The following is an 18,539-nucleotide window of genomic DNA, read 5'->3' as shown; positions in this document are numbered from 1 at the left end:
CTTGACCCAAGGGGGTGGGATGTGGAGGAGTAGCAGACTGGATTTTGTGGTTTGGCAAAGGTTCGTCCCAATGCCGGCGCTTTGGGACAGGACTTCGTACTCCAGATCAAGCCAGGGAGAGTTTAATTCTTTGACGTTTTTTGTTGTCTGTTGATGGTGTCTTGACTTATAACCCCCTAGCTGTTGCACGACACTTGACAGCATGGCAGCATCTGGTTGAAGCGAGGAAAGTGATGATTATGAGACAGGCCAACCGATGTCCATAGTATCATGGGATACTGGCAGCTGAAGTCAAATCGTTGCCTTGAGTGGGCAGTATGATGTACTCTTGATCCGCAACGGCATATCAAACTGCATACATATATGTTTTGCATAGAGTTTGCAACGGTATCACCCACACCTACTTGGCGTCGTTTGATGGTATATAGCACTATTGTTTACCTCAAAGTCCAGGCTGCACTCTCCGACATCCATAGCTAAATCATGAGAGTCTGCTATAAGAGCCGGATATATGTAGCTGTTTCGGTATCGTATCCAAGCCTAAATGCCAAACTAAAATCACCAAACAAGATTACCATCACCACCTCTCCCGCATAGGATCCAGTCCGCCGCAGTTTATTTCTCTTGTTGGGTGAGATTAAACTCCTCCCAATGACAAGCATCGTTCAAGCAGGAAATACCACATATAACACACAAAACATGGGATATAATACGGTATATATTACCACCAACCAAGTAAATCTGCAACAAACAGAAACTTGGTGGAAATTTCGATCGCGGCCCTGATGGGGATTCTTGAACTGAACTGCATGACCGGGATTCCAACTTTGGGGTATGGTGACACGGGCAAGAAACGGCATGAACTAGATTCTTGGGTTCGGTTCATGTGTCGAGCCAGACACCCAAAAGTTGACTCCGGCAGTTGAGACTTAATAGGATTTGACTTGGAAAAGTTCCGGCTGGTCAATGCTCCAAAAATCGAGAGCGGTATGTCGAATATTGAGACATGAGCAAACAGCACGAGGTATTCACTCCATCGTACTGATATCCGTCTCCTCAACCCTCCACATATACCTAAATCAAAACCATCATCAGCTTCAGACTCAGTCACACATCCAATACCGACGTAAACTTACCACATAAACAAACTCCGATAAGGCCTAAACCCCTCCGCAATCTCCTCCATCTCCCTCTCGCTCATATACTTCCACTTATTCCCCCCGCCCTTCGCCTTCAACTTGCCCACATCCCTCCCCACAAAGGCGGCCATCCCCCTCTGCACCCCCAAATCCCCAGTACTAAACACGTCCATCCTCTTCAACCCAAAGCAAGCAAACATCTCCACCGACCACCTCCCCAGCCCCCTCACTGCAATCAACTTCTCCAGAACCTCCTCATAAGGCGCATCAGCCAGCATCTGCGCCGTCAGCTCCCCAGAGACAAACTTCTGAGCCAGCCCAAGAAGATACTCCGCTTTCCTCTGTGACAGTCCCGCCGTGCGAAGGGTTTCGATGCTCTTTCCTATGACGTCCGCCGGGGTGGGGAACTTCTTCTTCTCATGGGTGGTGGTGGTGGTGTCATTGCCCGGGTAGAAAAGAGAGATAAATCTGTTCTTGATGGCCTTTGCCGCCGCCCCAGAGACTTGCTGGGAGATGATACCTGACGCCAAAGACTCAAACGGGTCGATTTTCTCGGATAGGCCCTCAGGGGAAAAGATGTGGCAGTGGTGTTTCTCGATCAGGTGCTTCATTCTGGGATCGACTTTGATGAGGTGGGCGCAGGCTTCTTCTAGAAGGTTGGTGGTGGTTGTGGTGGAGGTGGTGGTTTTGATGCCTTCTAGCGGGATGGCGGAGGGAGAGGTAGGGGGTTGGACTGAGGGGCCGGTGGTGGAGGAGATGAGCCGGGATGTTTGAGGGGATAGGAGGAGGGCGTTGGTGCGGTTGGGGTCTGCGAGGCGGTTTACCGCGGCGGGTTTGGGCTTGGAGATTGTGTTGACCGGTTCGGCTATGAGGGAGACTGCGTTGGGGGTTGGTGTTGCTGGTGGTGGTTGGTCGAGGTCGGGCTTGGGGGCAGCACGAGGTCGACGGGGGGTTGATGGGGTGGTGTCTTGCTCATTGCCGTCCTCTTCGACGGCTTTTCTCTTGCGGAATTTGGTTGGAGCAGGAGCAGGTGCTGGCTCGGTGATTTTGGCAAACTTGGAGATGGCACCGAGGCGAGCCGACCTTCTTGTTTCCATGCTGCTAACTGAAGCTGTATTGACTGTTGTTGTCGACAAGAAAGGTGGGATTAATGACGTAGGCTGAGATGCTGACAAGAACTTGTGAAAGAAGGAACACCATGAAGTTTTACCAAACCAACTGCAGTAGTATTGGCCGAGATAACTTTCGAATAGTGAAGTCGATGGGAGCGAATGAGCATTACCTGGAACCAATCTGACAATTGCCGCAGGTTTTCACGGTTGTCGAGGTCAGCCACGGAACAAGGTCGGCAAGGTCTGGAGAGCGAGCTTGTTGTAAGTGATGATCGTTGATTGGCTAGCCGAGTATGAGACTGGTCTAGTGAGAATGAGAGAGAACGTTGCTATTAGACCAAGCTATAAGATCATGACCTCAGCTACAATTCAGAGACACGTAGACAGACGTGCTCTTTCCTAAGTCATCACGGCATTGTCGCCCTCTCACGTGGGTGGCATCGAAGCTGAGGTAAGCTTGGGGGGCACGCCGCAATTCCAACCAGCGGGTGGAAAAGATCCCGTCCCGGTGTTTGTCAAACAACGCCAAGCTCTCAAGAGGAGAGGTTGAGCCAAGAAACTTGTGCCTGAATCATCGATAGGCTAATGCCAACTCGACCAAGACCCGCATTGGTTTCTAGAATCGACATTTGACAAATCTAATCTTTCGCGAAGCTCATCAGATGAAATTCTCAAGATGAGTTTGGGAGTTTGTGTGGGATGGTGGTTCGTGCCGGCAGAACAAGCGTGCCTGTGGCATTGGCTAGTGATGGGGGACGGGAACATCTGCACCTATCGTTAAATTGATATGCTGTGGTTGCATCTTGCTGCCGCCTGTGTTCGTAAACCGAAACATTGATAACCAGAGGCGTTCACTCTCTATTTGGACACGCAATCTCTCTCGTATTAAGGAAGGCATGCTTGGTCACAAAAAGTGGTGGAGGGTCGAAGGAAGCTGACCCGCAGGACGGACGGAGCGAGATGTACAGTGTACACTGGGCAGAGGCGTGATGCTGTTCACAGATTCAACCAGAGAGATCAGCAACATCGATATACAACTATCAAAAAGAGACAAAAACAGCAGGCCCGCACAGACATCACGGCCTCATTTTGAACAAGTCGAATGTTCTCAAAATGCAATCATAGGCCTGTGGAAATTGAGTGGGATGTTTGGGCGGCCAAGTGTCCAGAACCTCCCGAAAGTGGACCCTTACCCCCTAACACCGGCAACCCCTACAGAGTCGCAGACGCTAGAACGCAGCCGAGACTTGCGTGCATGGGGTGCTGAATGCTGTCCGCTCGACTTCGAGCTTCTCACATTCCTCCCATCCATCACGAGCCAGCCCGTTCAGCGACGACGACGACGACGAAGAAGAAGAAGAAGAAGAAGAAGAAGAATAAGCGATTCCTGACGAAAACCAAGACGATTCTTCCATTTGGAACCCCTTCTCTTAATACCCTCTTCTCCTACTCCAGGCATCTCGACTGTCGCAGGCGTAACTCACGCCACACGAAAATACTCGCGTATCTGTGAGCGTAACTGTGTCCCGGAATACCGTCCTTGTCAACCCAGACCGACTTGGATTTTTGAAGCACCAACTTGCACGACTTTGGACGGCGAGACAACAGCGGAAATTTTGCACATCGCAACGGTTGCACCATCGACCTTGTAGGGTGGTGCTGAGGGCCACCCGGCGACCTCGAACATCATGCTTCTTCCCAAAGGCGGCGTCAGCTGGAAGGCTGCGAGAGCGAGTCTTCCCCCAACGCGGGCGATATGGGTGCTTTTGACCAGAACCCGCTTCCTTCTACTTCTTGCTATCACTGGCACAATAATATTATTATGGCGCGGCATCAGCTCGTCCGCTCCTCAGATGAAGAGGTACGGCGTCCCCATTTTTGTTGAAAGTATTTATGCCCAGAGTGCTAATCATGCCCTGTGTGCGTGTAGCTTCTACTGCTGGGGCCCGAACAAACCACCTTCCGAGATGTCACAGAACGAACAAGCAGCATGGAACGCCCACCATCACACGCCAGTAATCTTTAATCACCACGCGCCCCTGGTTGTCAACGAGTCCACCATTGACCACGTCGACCTGAACCCCATCAAGTCCACCACCAAGGCTGTCCAGAACGAAGAACGAGTTCTCATTCTCACTCCTCTCAAGGATGCCGCCCCCTACCTCTCCAAGTATTTCGAGCTTCTTGCCGAGCTTACATACCCCCACAATTTGATCGATCTTGGCTTCCTCGTTGGCGACTCTACCGATGATACCCTCGCTGTCTTGTCTGCCGAGCTCAACCGTCTCCAGAAGCGCCCCGACAAGTTCCGGAGCGCCATGATTGTCGAGAAGGACTTTGGATTCAAGCTGAGCCAGAGTGTCGAGGAGCGTCATTCCTTCGAGGCCCAGGGACCCCGGCGCAAGGCCATGGGCAAGGCCCGCAACTACCTCCTGACCACGGCCCTCAAGCCTGAGCATTCGTGGGTGTACTGGAGGGATGTAGATATCGTGGACAGCCCCGAGAAGATTCTCGAGGACTTTATTGCCCACGATCGGGACATTCTCGTTCCCAGTAAGCTTCCCTGGAATAGCTTCAGCGGGGTAATTAGGCGCTAACTTGTGGCAGACATTTGGTTTCACCGCTACGAGAATGGCAAGGATATTGAAGGAAGATGTACGTTGTGGTTTTATGCCATAGTTGCGAGGACACGGTGCTAACTGAATGCTAGTTGACTACAACTCATGGGTCGAATCTGACAAGGGCCGCGCGCTCACCAAGAAGCTGTCTAAGGATATTGTTCTGGCTGAGGGTGTGTTTTCTCCTGTTTCGGTCTTGATACAAGAATAACACTAACTTTCTGCTCTAGGTTACAAGCAATACGATACCGGCCGTACTTACATGGCTAGAATGGGTGACTGGCGTAACAACAAGGACGAGGAGATCGAACTTGACGGTATTGGTGGTGTGAACATCTTGGTCAAGGCCGACGTTCACAGATCGGGCATCAATTTCCCATGTTACGCATTTGAGAACCAAGCCGAGACAGAAGGGTTCGCCAAGATGGCCAAGGCGGCTGGCTATGGTGTTTACGGCCTTCCCAACTACGTCGTCTGGCATATCGACACCGAAGAGAAGGGCGGTAACGTATAAACTGCTGGCACCCGGCGGCCGCTCTCGCCCCCGACCACACCATCTTCTCTTCGGCCAGGGGGCGCCCGTTCCACAAAATACTAGAACACTACTACGACAGAGCGCTCCAGGGAACGCATCAGCCGTTATACGAACGCTCATGATCCACATCGAAAACCACGATATTCTTGTCAGCCTGAATCAGAACAGGCATCTCACAGACACGGGAAAATACACCATGTCTGAAATAGTTCACCTTGTACATCGTTTACTACCTTTTAAAAATCCCGGAGCACCGTTTTTTTGCCCTCTGTTCTTCGAACTGTTGTTGTTGCTGTTGTTGTCCGAGAGGGTGGTTAGCTAGTATGACGGAATGCTCGGGACATACCCGAAGAGCCGATGTGGGCTTCACATATTGAAGGCTTTGTCATGGCTGGGTTTCGTGTTGATTGCGTTCTTTTTTTTCCTCATTGGCGGCGCAGAGTACGGGCTAGGGGATCATCAAATATGTTGAACATTGCTCTTTTCATGAGGAGGGACGGCCTGGATGGAAAGAGAAAAGATTAAAGTAATCCATCTGCTTTATTTGTTGTTGTTCACGAACCTACTCCCGCCAGCCAGGCTTGTTTGTTAGCTATCTCTTACTGTTTTTAAAACCTTCTGGGGCTTTTTTTTTATTCTGAGGGACTGGCGGGTGGTATAGGGGGCGGAGGTTAAAAAAAAAGCAGGGGATTTGGTGGTTCTTGTAACTTGTTGTGTTTGGATAGGGAATTGTGATGGTGATTGTTTCAGTCGAGTCATTCGGTGTTCTGGTGCTCGTATGTTTTGGAGACATGAGATAGGAGCGGCATGTGTTTATAGCTCCTCGTTAAGTTGAAATCAATACCTCGCCATAGCTCTTTGGCAACCTTTCGTATTTCCGTGAATCCGGCAAACTCTTCAAAATCTACTGACAGCATGAAGACCAGCAGATTGAATGGGTGAGCGAGTCTTTCCTGATTTCTTCTACCGAGAAAAATTGAGGAGCCCTCTATACAGATATACAACAGGTCCGGGTTTCTTGAACGTTCGTCCTCTATTTTTTTTTTGTCTGACGGCGTTTCCCCCCCTTCCCTTTTTCTTGCACCACACACCTTCTGTCTGCCCACCCCATCTAACCTTCCCTCCCATACTCCTTGACCCTGGTCGGTTCCAGACCTGGGTCCATGATCATAATACAGTTTCCCTCCCTTTTCTCCTTTCCGCCACTCCCGGTTCCTCTTCTTTTGGCTGCAAGCAAAAGTTCAGGACAATTCTCTTAGTGGCTGGCCTTAGAGGGGACAAGAGTGTCGAGAGCCTGCTTCTCCTTGGCCTCGGCCTCGATGGCCTCGAGGATGGGGGAAAGGTATTGGACGTCCTCCTCGGGCTTGGTCCACTCGTTCTTGGGTAGGATCTTTTGCTGGAGGGAGAGCTGGGTGGCGCGGCGGATGCGGTAGATGCGGTCGTAGGACTCCTTGGGGGTGAGGCGGCCGAGTGCCTTGAGGACGTCGGCGTTTTCTTCGGAGATCAAATCATCGGCCCTGGAGAGAGGGAGGAGGGTATAGGGTTAGGGAAACAGTTTCTGGAGGTGGGCGATATGATGCACATACTTGAGACCCATTTGACGGTAGAGGGCAGCATTGCTGTACCAGCCGGCAACGGGCTTCAGGAGCTTGGAGAGCCAGGGGCGCTTGGTGACATAGCTGGCGAGGGATGGGGCCGTCATTTTGGATGGATGTGTGGAGGTTGAAGGTATTCACACTTGCAACTTTGCGACGACCAGCAGTCTGGGTGGGTGGGCTTGGTGGTGGGAGCTTTGCCAAATTGCCGCGTCGGGAATCAGCAGACGTTGGTTGGCTCAATTGGACAGGCAGAGCTCTGCCCCGGGAAAACCCGTTGCGGCCTGGGATTTGCTGCCTGAAAAGTTAGGCATAATTTTCCCATGCTTATGCTTCACAAGGCAGCGATGAGGTAATGCTACTTTTTTGGCCCGCTGATCCCGCCCGCCGCCTACCAATCCAGCGACCATCTGAATATGAGCTTGAATTGAACTAACTGCTGCAATGCATGGTGAGAGATGTGAGAGATGAGAGATGGGAGAGATGAGACGGGAATGAGACCAGACATCAATTCACAAGCTCCAACCCATCTTTCGAGAATTTTGGGGATTTGCATGAGACTCAAACACATCTATCTCATCCTCGGTAGAATCGCATGTCGGAACTGTTGCATTACGGTGGTAAAGCAGCGTTACATGACTCGGCTTGAAAAAAGCAGCCCACCAAGAACGGCCCAACAGCCACAGCCTACGTAATTGGCTTCTTCTTAAGGAGAATTTGTGACGATTGCGATTCTTGCGACACTTGGGAAAAAAGACTGGACGGAGCACACACGGAGCAGCAGGAAGAGGGGACCCGGTCAGCGCCGACACACGGCTAACTGTGCCTCTGCTCTTGCTGTGCGATTGTGCAATCCACACTCAACCATATCCATGTAAGGCCGGCTGCCAAGACATAGTTCCTTTCAAGGTTCTCCTCCACCACCAGCGCCGTTGATCGCTCGACTCTCTTGCTGTTTTCGCGCAAGTCAGTTTCTCGGTCTCTCCTCCTCTCTCTTGCACGACACGTACCTGCCATACCGTCCTGGACAGATTCGCAACAATTTGACAACCCACAGCTCCATCGCGCAACATACAAAGGACCCCTCTGCTGGTCCGGCACACCCCAACACAGTATAAGACCTTCCCCGCACATCCGGCACACGACCACAATCACAGGCAATCGCAAACGGTATTGTTCGCATCTACTCATCATACGATCTAGAAGGGAACAACTTTCCCTACCGACGACCCTGAGACCTCCCTAGGGTCTCTGAGGGATTTGGGGCCCCGAGACCCTTGAATTATCTTTCTACAAAGTAGAAATCACCCTGCAAAACCGAGGAAAAAACGACGGGTTACAGTGCCCCTCCCCGGCCTTTCCGCGCGCGCAGAGACGCGGGCATGTCCAACCAACATCACCACCTCACACCCGACGGACAAGCCGTATCTGCGCCTCGAGCGGAATATGGAGTAACGCTTCCGGACCCGCCCGCCGTCGAAGAGCCGCCCTCTTCGCAGCCGACGAGCGACCATTCGGGAAGAGGCGGGGCAGGCGGAGGGGGCAACGCCAGCATGGCGGGGGAACAGCTCACGCTTGCGGAGCGCTGGGCACTCGACGCCTCGGACTCGCAGTTCAATGCGCTGGCGGGCGCGGTGGGAGGGTTCATGTCTGGAGTCGTGACTTGCCCGCTGGATGTTATCAAGACGAAGCTGCAGGCTCAGGGAGGAATATTGGCGATGCAAAAGAACAGCCCACATACCGGACACCAGAGAGTAGTCTACAAGGGCCTGTTTGGCACGGCTAACATTATCTGGAGGGAGGAGGGAATCAGGGGGATGTACAGGGGCTTGGGACCGATCATTATGGGGTATCTGCCAACATGGGCGGTATGGTTTACGGTTTACAACAAGAGCAAGATTTATCTGTCACAATATCATGGTAAGGGAACTGATCTTTTGGCCTGGAAAGTGGCGGGATACTGACACCCCGGTCACAGACAGACCATTTGTTGTCAACTTCTGGTCATCCATCATAGCAGGAGCCAGCAGCACGATTGCTACGAACCCAATCTGGGTGATCAAGACACGACTAATGTCACAGACGACTGGCCATGACCGGACACGATTTTCGCTGTATCCTAAGGGGAGCAACACGCCAACTTCGCGCCCTACGCTCCATCAGCCATGGCACTACCGATCGACACTTGACGCTGCGCGCAAGATGTACACCACAGAGGGTATTCTCTCGTTTTATTCCGGCCTCACTCCCGCCCTTCTCGGTCTCACCCACGTAGCGGTCCAATTCCCCGTGTACGAATATTTAAAGACCAAATTTACTGGCACGTCCATGGGTGCTGCCCCAGTAGCCGGCCAGGAAGACAAATCGCACTGGTTCGGGATCTTGTCGGCGTCGATTCTGAGCAAGATCATGGCCAGCAGCGCTACCTATCCACACGAGGTCATCAGAACAAGATTGCAGACTCAGAGAAGACCCATGCCGGGGCATGAATACATGCAGGGTCTCGGAGTGACTGAGCCATCTGCTTCTGGTCAGAACAAGCCAGCGGTTAGCAATGGTCCGAGATATAGGGGCATCGTGACCACTTTCCGCACTATTTTGAGGGAGGAAGGTTGGATGGCTTTCTACGCGGGCATGGGGACCAACATGATGAGGGCTGTCCCGGCGGCCACGGTTACGATGCTTACGTATGAGTATGCGATGAGGCGGATGAACGGGCTGAGGGAGAGAGGGAGGCAGAAGCTGGAGGGTGGTGGCAGCGTGGAGAGGAGAGAGATTTTGGATTCATAAATCCCTTTCTTGAGAGGAAGAGAGGCACATATAAGTTTATTTGTAAGTATAAGACACTTGACAAGCAAGCAAGCGGCATTTGTTTGATGTGCGAGGCAAAGCAAAGCAAGCGAGTCAAGAGCGAGCAGACAAAGGCAGGCAGGCGAGCTGTCATATTTTTGGTTGATATGATATGGACACATTATTGTTTCTCTCATTTTATTTGTCGCATCTTGCATTGGGGCTTTGATTTTCATCAGGGGATGAAGTAGGGAGAGGGGGGGTTTAAAGGGATTTGGGGTCTGGAGTTTTAAGGGGAACATAATTGCATAAGGGACAGAGAGAGAGAGACGATAGATGTTGTTATAAAAAATGAGAGAAAAAAAAGATCAAAAAGGTTCAAAATCTATTACTCGTCCATTGATAATCTGAATCATCCACTGTGCTCATTGAATGTGTGGTGTTTGTACCTAGTGATATCAAGTTCTGGAAAAGTGGTGTGATGTCACTTGCTCACTCCTTTTGAGAAGCGGTTTTTGGAAATGGATCTCTCCAATAACAGCCGCTAAACCTTAACGTCGTGGACCTTTTAACCTCACCCAGCATTTCAAAAGTAAACGGCACATGGGCAAGAAATGAGATAATTGCAAGAATTCAGAATGGTGAAATTCAATTCTAGAGTTGGTGTTTTTTTCTTTTTCTCTCCGTCATCGGGCGTGTGCATGTGAAGCTGACAGAAACAGACGGTCATGGCCCCGATGGCGGCTTTCACGATGGCTTCGATTTTGTTTGTGTAAGTCACACCTGCCTTGCACAGTAGCACATGCCCGCAGACGTTTCCGCTATTTACATCGCAACTGGGTTGCTGATGAGTTTTATATGAGTAGCTACACCCGATCGTCAATCCAAGCCGCAAAGACAAACGCAGTGAGTATATTACCTGACCCCTTCCCTGTCACGACAACTTTATTTGCAACGGCCAGTAGAGAGAGAACGGATAACATTGCTGACCTTTTCCCGCGCGCGCGTGTGTGTGTGTGTGTGATGTAGAGAATAAGCAAAGAAACCCACCTTCGAGAGCAGAGAGAGGCGAGGGAGAGGGAGATGAATGAGTCTAGCGGGAGTTAAGCACACCCATCCATACCCATCTTAACTCGATGATGATGATGATGCTGGGGTGCTGGGAGTAGCATTTGGCAAAACCCAAGTTTGCAAATCGCATAAATCAACACTGAACCAAAAGGATCGAGTACTGATTTCTAGTCTTGACTACTGTGCTCTCTTCACATTCTTTCCCTTGTGGACAAGAAAATGGCGACTGCTGCTTGGGATGAGAGTTCTGAAGATAGGTAGTCGGTGCACCTCAAGTACATATTGGCAGGCCTTGGAAGAACCGAATGTCAGTTTCAAGATTACCAGAAGCGGTTTCAGCACAGATATATCAACTATTTTTCTACCCCTTGGCATCTCATTACAGTCTCTATTTTTAATTATTTTCCTGTCAATACCTGCAAACTTGTGAGCCTCCAGGTCCCATATACCCCTGATTTGCAGTTATCCTAGAGCTCAACAAAGCTGATCATAACGGGCCAAAAGTAAAACCGCAACAACCATCACCTCATCGCATCACCACACCCTCAAAAGCACAGAGAGAGCTAAAACAAAGTAAATAAAGACTGAACCAAAAACTACCGAGACCTCATGGGGGTATGCTGTATCGTTCTTCTCCTCCCAATTGACCAAAACACTAGATAATCGTCTTCAGAGGAAAAGAAAAAAAAAAACTAAAGCGCAGATAGAGAGACCCCTAAGAGATATGACCTGAAAATCAAAACTCCTTCCCAGATCCCCCAATCCCTAGAATGCCTCAACCCCCCAAAACTCCGAGTATTCATGCCCCCCTCTTCGTGATATTCTCTTTCTCCCTTCGTAAAAACAAATCATTATTAATTCTTGAGAACTTGCCATGCAATCTCGCAAGGCTAGGTGTACGCCTTTGATGTGATGTTTGGTTCTAGAAAAAGACTCCCTCGTCTGTGGTTTTCTTACTCGATTATTTCTTGTATTTCTGTCACAAAGTCAGCAACCTGTTTCACTGTAGTATCAGCCAAGAAAACTCACCGCCTCCGCCCGTCTCCTGTTCGCCGGGTCGAGACTGTTCGTCGCGCCCAGCAGAGTTTGTCCAATGGCCTTGGTAGCACCAATGGCAGGCCGGAAGATAATCGTCGGTGCCCGCTTCAGCACAGCCTTGGCCGCCCCCTGAGCGTTCGTGCTCTCCATCACCTCGGCCGGCACCGCAATGATTGCGTCCCTTGCCACCGCCAGGTCCCTGGCCAGGCTCGAATAGGCGCCTCGCACGCCCTGGAGAATACCAAGCGGCTGGTTCGCGTACAGGCTGACCTGCCGGTTGGTCGTCTCCTCTTCGGCTTCGTACTCATCTCCCTCGTCCCAATCGTCGATGGCAATGGGAGCCGCGGAGCTACTTGACTCTCCAGCTGGCTTGTTAACCAACATGCCCTCGGCTCCTTGAAGTGCGTACTGTGTCCCGATGGCGAGTTTGGCGCCCAGCTTCACCACCTCTGTACCAGTCGTCTTTGCAAAACGGGTCGCACCCTTCCTAATGCTGCGGACAATGCGCCCGTCTTTCTGATATTCCTTGATGGGAATCTCAATCAGCTCACGGAAGCCGCTGCCGGCGTTCACAAGAGAGCGGACTGGTGCCAGACCAGCCAAAACACCAGGAAGCTGTGTGCGCTTGACATTGTCCGTCCAAATGTCGTTGAGCTGCTTTCCAAGCTTGTCAAATCCGGCGATGCCGTAAAGAATAACATGGCGAAGAACCAAGCGGGAGTCCTCCAGGATCAAGAAGTTCATGAACTCAGTCGTATGGCCTGATCTGAGACCAGCATAGTCGACCCGCTTTGGCTTGAAATCCAACCTGACAGGGACGTCGTTGACCTCGGCACGCTGGATGAAGGGCACATCACTTGGAGAGGCGTGAACAGGCGTCGAGTCGTCCTTGAACTCAAAGAACCGTGTGATAAAGTCCAGCGCATCCTGATCGACGTGAAGACGAAGAGGCAGAATGCTGACCTTCAAGACAATTTCAGAAGCCGGCATAGAGGGCACAGGCTTTGTGTTGAGAAGTTCGATGTGGGCCATATTTGCGCCCTCCTGTCTGTCACCCGCATCCTCGTCGTATGTGACAAACTTCTTCCACGTGGAAGTAGCCACATGGTCGAAAACGACCAGGTCGCGGACACGGACATCGATGGAGCTGACTGTCTCCCCAGAATCAGGTGGGAAGGTGACCAAGTCCACATTCACACCATTGAGCTCAAATGTGATCTTGTGATCCTTGCTCCTGCCCAATTTTAGGCTCTTGGACCTAGCGTGGTGATGCTTGCCAGCAGGGCGAATGGTGGAGGTTGTGAAGGCCGTGGTGGCGACCGACTCAGTATCGTTTCCATCCCCCAATTCCTGGTTGATGGCGGCGGCCAGCTCCTTTGGATCCCGAGTGACTGGAATTCCAATGTACACCGAATTGAAAAGGAAGTCACCCACAATCTCTTCTTCATCCAAGTCATCCTTGCGTTCAGCCTTGGTCCGCTTCTCGTATGCCTTGTTCTCAACTTCCTTGACCGCCTTGGCGATGACTTCTCGAGTCCGCACCCAATCATAGCCGTCATACAGGTGCCAAATAAGATGGACATCACGCACACCAAGCTTGAGCGGGCTTCGTTGAATCTTGGTGTCGTTACCATCATCATACTTGTTCTTCTTAGAGTTCCACCGGTGCGCTGTGCCCTTGACAGCCGACTCCTTCTTCTCAAAGAACCCTTCTTCGACTGAGAGACGCCCGCTGCTATTGTCTGTGCTATTGTCGGTGCTCAGGCTAGCAGTGCTGAGCAAGACACCATCGTTCGTCTCCTCAACCCTGGTTTTTGACAAGTCAAGCGATTGAGCAGTGGCATCGAAAAGCTCTTCGTGGATAACCTCGTCGTCGTAAAACTGAGAGTCCATGTTGAGGGGGCTATCGTTTGGTCCGCCATAATAGTCATGCTCACTATCCATCTCGCCGCTGTGCTCTCCAGCAACAGGAAGAAAATCATTATCAAAGTCATAATCACCCTCAGCGCGGCCAAACGCGTCGTGAGTGATGGAAGCCAGCAGATCTTCCACCGGAACAATCGATGTCTTATACTTGACCTCCTTGCTCGGCGGTGTAGGCGGAGTTAGAGCGTTTGCTAAAGCAATCAGAGTGTGAGTTGAGTCGGCACACGTCTCCATGACCAGAAGCTTGTCACGTAGTTCGACCTCCAACTGCGAATCGCCGTTCTTATCCTTGGTTGTGTTCACGACAGCCTGAGCCTTGGAGATTTGGCTGATGTGCACAAAACCCTTGGAACATAGCTCGGTAATTTGCGGTGTAGGAATGACTTTGGGCCGTCGCTTCGAAGCAAACGGTGCCCCAGGCGTGTCCAATACCGTGACATCATCAATGAGCAGAATGGATGCCTTATCCATCTCCAGGACGGCATGTACACTCTCGTCTTTTCCGGGTACCACCTCAAGCGATGCTGTCGTCAGCGCAAGAATCAACTTGGATGGCGGGCCGAGAGGGTTCAGGCCAATCAGACAGTCCTCGAAAGCAACGTCGACTTTGATGGGCTTTGCACTGTATTCTTGTCCCGACGATGCTGAACCAGCTAGTGAGCCCTTGATGGCGGTATGAGCGTGATCACCAAGATTGGCGACCGAGGCTGCAAGGCTAGCCTCGTAGTCTTGCGGTGTGGCATCCTCCGAAAGCTGCAAGATGGCCATGATAGTAGGCACTCTGTACTCGACATTCAGCCCGTTCAGCCTGACTTTGAGGACCGGCTCAATATCATCCACCATTCTCATCCTCAGAACAGGCGGCTTTGGTGACGAGGCCGTTGCGGGATTTGGTGGTGTCGTCACAAGGTCCTCGACCTGGTTTCTTGTGACAGTGATACCTGTCACAGCAACAGCAACTAGAGTAGGAACCGTGATGTGAGCCACCTCCAGGTCTGCAATGGCTGCTTGAACCGCTCCAAAACGTCCACCAATGTCGACAGCGCCTTCAAAGCTCTTGACATGAATAAAAGAGAGCAACCCGGGCCGGTCATCTTCGGGCAGATACTTGGCAACAGTCCCGAGTTTGGCAAGATCCTCTGCCAGGCTGGGTAGACAGCTGAGCTGCTGAAGTCTGCCCACATTGACATTGACTTTGCCGACGGTCAAGTTCAGAACCGACCCCTTTCGCCGTTGGCGAATGAGCATGTCAACCATGATCTCATCCCCGCCCTTGTCAAACTTGCTCTGTGACGGAGTGATGAGTTCAACAAGCCTCTCAAGATCTTGTTCCCGCGGCGCCATGACAAACTCGATCCGGGTGTCCACAATTTTGGCAATGATGGGAGCTGCAGCTTGGGAATTGCGAATATATGGCCCTGCCAGCTGTATCTTGCTGAAGTGCACACCGAGGCCTTCTCCCCTGTTGATCAACTTGAGAGCGCTGGTGTCAAGGGTCATGCTACAGTCTCTCCCGATAACATCCAGCCGGATCCCATTGATGCGCATCTCAGCCTTGTCACCTGAACTGACAGGTCGATCATCCGAACTCGGGGTTTCGAATCGAACACCCTTGGGCTTCTGCGGCGCAACAGTTGTGCTCTTTGGAGGATTCGAGGTGATCGAAGAGCCCATGTTGAGGAAGCTGCTCAAGCCTCCAAACCAGCTGAATGTTTCATCCAACTTTGGGAGATCGAGTTTGACATGTAGAGGAAGTGTGTTAACTTTGAGGCTCGACCTTCCAGAGCTCTTGGTGAGCTTGACTGAGATATCCTGTCCCGCAGACAAGAGAGTGCTGGCAGCCATAGATTCATACATTTGAACGGATCGATCAAACGATATAATCTGGTCATTGGCATACCCAAATGTGAGCTTTTCAATAGCCATATCGGCTTCCATGTCGGAGCCAGCGCTTGAGAGCGAAGCTTTGATTCCCCTCAAATTTGCTTGCAGGAGGACATCGGACGCAAAGTCCGGTGACCGCTTCCCGAAATGTCTCTGTGCCGTGTCGGCAATACCTGCAAGTTTCTCCAAAAATTGGAATGATAGACCTTCCACTACGAGTTTGAGGTCCAGAGCAGGCTTAGAGTCTGACCTGGACGGAGCTGTATTGGTGGTTTCGCATGTTTGCACTGCTTCCAGCAGGCGGCTCACCACCATGGCTAAAAGAAACCCAATCGAGGCATCAAACCGCACCTCTATCGGCTTCAGGATAACCTCAATAGATGGGTCAAGAGGCGGGTGTTCAGCCGGGGTTTCGGAAACGGGTGACGAGGGGCTCAGTGGTTCAGGTGAGTGGACCGAAAATGCTCCTGGGAGATTTGGGGTAGTGCTTGCGAGGTCAGGAGTCGTGACGTGTAGGTGCTTGTGATTTGATGGTAGATAGACCGATATGGAGCTTAGTGAAACGACTTCTTTCACTAATCTGGTAGGTCCACGAGGCGTCGGGATGTCATCTTGGTGACGCTCTGGTTCTTGGCCTAGATTGTGATCTTCTGAGAATTCGGCAACGGGACTTCGCGTTGATATTGGCGATGTGCCTTGGGGGGATAGAGAGGACTGGTCTGGCGGTTGTCCAGTCTCGTTGTAGAACCGTCCACCCTGTGTTTCTGGGGGGGGTGAATTCTGGGGTTGTGCAGATGATGGGCCAGCGGCGTCGGATTTTCCCCCCGATGACACGGACTCTTGCTCATCCCAAGATCCGGGCATTGCTCCGCGTAGCTTTACCGAACCTGTATGTGAGAAAGCACTCATGTACATGCTCTCAGCTTCCTCGTGGCTGTAGAGATGGGATTGCGTAAGGTCTTCGGCTCCGCCACTAGATTCGCTACTAGCAGCCTCTGAGTGCACAGAGCCAGCGGGAGAGACCGACGAACCAAGTGGGAAGCCTTCTGGAGGCCGGAGAAAAGGCTCTGACTGTGCCTCTCTCTCCGGAGCAGACCAGCTTGAAGTCCCCGGCTCTACAAGCGTAGACTTGGCGTGCTCCTGAAGACCAAGGCCTGCCATATCTTGGTAAAGAGATGCCCGGGGTGTGGAACCAGGCGAATTCGGCTCTGCATATTCAACAAACGTATTAGGTTGGTCAAACTCGTAGGGGATATTCAGCGCCGCCTCGCTATCGTGCATCTGAGCCTGAAGTTGCGCAAAATCATCCAAAGTTACCGACGCAGAGCTTATGCTGTCTGCCAGATTGGCGCCGGGAGTTGGAAATGACGGGGCCTCAGTTGCTTCCGGAGACTGGGCTGATCCTTGAGAAGATAGCATCGTAGGGGATGGTACTAATGACGAGAACACATTTGCCTCGGTGATCAGGAACGCTCGGATGTTGTCCAGAAGAATATGCCGTTTGCCCTCCTTGTGAACAATCTCTGGACCGCCCTCAGCATCATCTGCTGATGTAGTGACACCTTCCACATCCACCTTATCCAGCGAAAGTCGAAAAGTGACCAACTCAGGGGGCTGAGAGTTTGCGTCCAGTGGCACTTCGGTATCAACCTGGAATGAAACACCATGTATCCGAACTTGCATTCTGTCGACAATGCCCTGGAGGAAGTCGGTCATGAAAGCAGGCAGTGACAGAGCTTGGCCGGTACCGAACGACGACTCGTCATCACTCTCAGGTTCACTCATGGTTACTGAAGCTCCGAGGTCCTGCGATTCCGCAACAAGTGCCTGTTCCAGCTCTTTCTTCTCTGATACCGGCTGTGTTTCCAGGAACGACTGCGCAAGGTCGGCAGCAGTCGGAACGACATCATCAGTGGCCCGCCATCTCCTTCTCTTCTTTGACCGCTGCTGTTCCACCTCCTGTTGCGACATAATCTTGAGCTGGACATCAACACCATCGACCTCGGCTATGATCGGGCTTGTGAAGATGTTCATGGGAATCGTAACTCGCAAGACGAGGATCTTGGCTTTCTGGATCGAAAAGGTTGGAGGGAGCCCCAAGAGCTTCTCCAGTTTCTATTTCACATTACGACATGTTAGGATAGACAGCCCTTGCAACATGTTACGAAAGTATCATCAAGGTCAGCATCAAAACTAGGCGGCAGGTGCGTACCTGGAGTACGAGCCCGACATCTCGGAATTCCAGGACCGTGTTTGTTCCAACGGCAAAATCAAGGTTCTCCAAGTCAAGCGCTGTCTCGTCCAGAACGTCTAGCCGTGCCAGGGCGAACCGAAGCAGCCGCTTGGGCATCCGCGACTGGCGAAACGACGGAAAGAAAGACGCCATGATGGGCGATGATCGTTATCGCTTATCTGCGATGCCGGTCGTTCGGCGCGTGCGGGGCGGTTTCACCGGGTCGCCGTCACCGTCACCGTCTGGTAAGTATGCTGGTTTGGATATCTCAGTGTTTGGGTATCGGATCGGATGATGGTTCGATGAGCTGACAGGCACTTCGATATGCAATCGTCCAACTGTCTGGGGGACGACGAGGCGGATGTGCGGGGCAAGGTCATATTGGGGCGAGCATCATCAGTGACAGCGATGGTGTAAAGGGTGAAGGTTAGGGCACAGCGAAACAAGATTTTCAAAAAGCCTCCGAGGCTTTCTCTGGATAGTGTTGTGTACTTTGTTTAGGGTTTTTAGGGGACAAACCAAAAAGAAGCCCCCGGGATTCCAAGGTTTCCAGACACAGGCAAGAGGCGCAACTGGGAACCAGAAACACAGCCGTGAG

The 18,539-nt window shown here is 51.7% G+C and overlaps 5 protein-coding genes across 5 annotated transcripts; 2 read left to right on the top strand and 3 right to left on the bottom strand.

Annotated features, from left to right (window-relative positions):
- Nucleotides 1-542: 542 nt before the first annotated feature.
- Nucleotides 543-3,065, bottom strand: MAG1 (3-methyladenine DNA glycosylase). Its single transcript, XM_062877033.1, has 3 exons — nt 3,023-3,065; nt 1,137-2,889; nt 543-1,074 (listed from the first exon to the last, which is right to left on the bottom strand). The coding sequence occupies exons 2-3, from the start codon at nt 2,234-2,236 to the stop codon at nt 1,029-1,031; spliced, it is 1,146 nt and encodes a 381-aa protein (XP_062735687.1). The 5' UTR covers nt 2,237-2,889; nt 3,023-3,065; the 3' UTR covers nt 543-1,028.
- Nucleotides 2,875-5,383, top strand: QC761_212980 (uncharacterized protein; the record flags this gene model as incomplete). Its single annotated transcript, XM_062877032.1, has 5 exons — nt 2,875-4,112; nt 4,182-4,804; nt 4,859-4,906; nt 4,962-5,042; nt 5,100-5,383. The coding sequence occupies exons 1-5, from the start codon at nt 3,940-3,942 to the stop codon at nt 5,381-5,383; spliced, it is 1,209 nt and encodes a 402-aa protein (XP_062735686.1). The 5' UTR covers nt 2,875-3,939.
- A 1,140-nt stretch (nt 5,384-6,523) lies between these two features.
- Nucleotides 6,524-7,615, bottom strand: QCR7 (Cytochrome b-c1 complex subunit 7, mitochondrial). The gene is made up of 2 exons (XM_062877031.1): nt 6,991-7,615; nt 6,524-6,921 (listed from the first exon to the last, which is right to left on the bottom strand). Exons 1-2 carry the CDS (start codon nt 7,104-7,106, stop codon nt 6,660-6,662), a joined length of 378 nt encoding a protein of 125 aa, XP_062735685.1. The 5' UTR covers nt 7,107-7,615; the 3' UTR covers nt 6,524-6,659.
- A 766-nt stretch (nt 7,616-8,381) lies between these two features.
- Nucleotides 8,382-9,985, top strand: QC761_212960 (uncharacterized protein; the record flags this gene model as incomplete). The annotated part of the gene is made up of 2 exons (XM_062877030.1): nt 8,382-8,919; nt 8,978-9,985. The coding sequence occupies 2 exons, from the start codon at nt 8,382-8,384 to the stop codon at nt 9,787-9,789; spliced, it is 1,350 nt and encodes a 449-aa protein (XP_062735684.1). The 3' UTR covers nt 9,790-9,985.
- Nucleotides 9,986-11,308: 1,323 nt separating this feature from the next.
- ATG2 (autophagy-related protein 2) lies at nt 11,309-18,534 on the bottom strand. The gene is made up of 3 exons (XM_062877029.1): nt 17,921-18,534; nt 11,890-17,823; nt 11,309-11,836 (listed from the first exon to the last, which is right to left on the bottom strand). The coding sequence occupies exons 1-3, from the start codon at nt 18,092-18,094 to the stop codon at nt 11,822-11,824; spliced, it is 6,123 nt and encodes a 2,040-aa protein (XP_062735683.1). The 5' UTR covers nt 18,095-18,534; the 3' UTR covers nt 11,309-11,821.
- Between the last annotated feature and the right edge of the window lie 5 nt (nt 18,535-18,539).

This window comes from Podospora bellae-mahoneyi, chromosome 2 (assembly GCF_035222275.1).
Source record: "Podospora bellae-mahoneyi strain CBS 112042 chromosome 2, whole genome shotgun sequence".
Taxonomy (NCBI): Eukaryota; Fungi; Ascomycota; class Sordariomycetes; order Sordariales; family Podosporaceae; genus Podospora; species Podospora bellae-mahoneyi.
The sequence above is the reverse complement of the archived record's forward strand: the minus strand, read 5'-3'. Positions and strand labels throughout refer to the sequence as shown.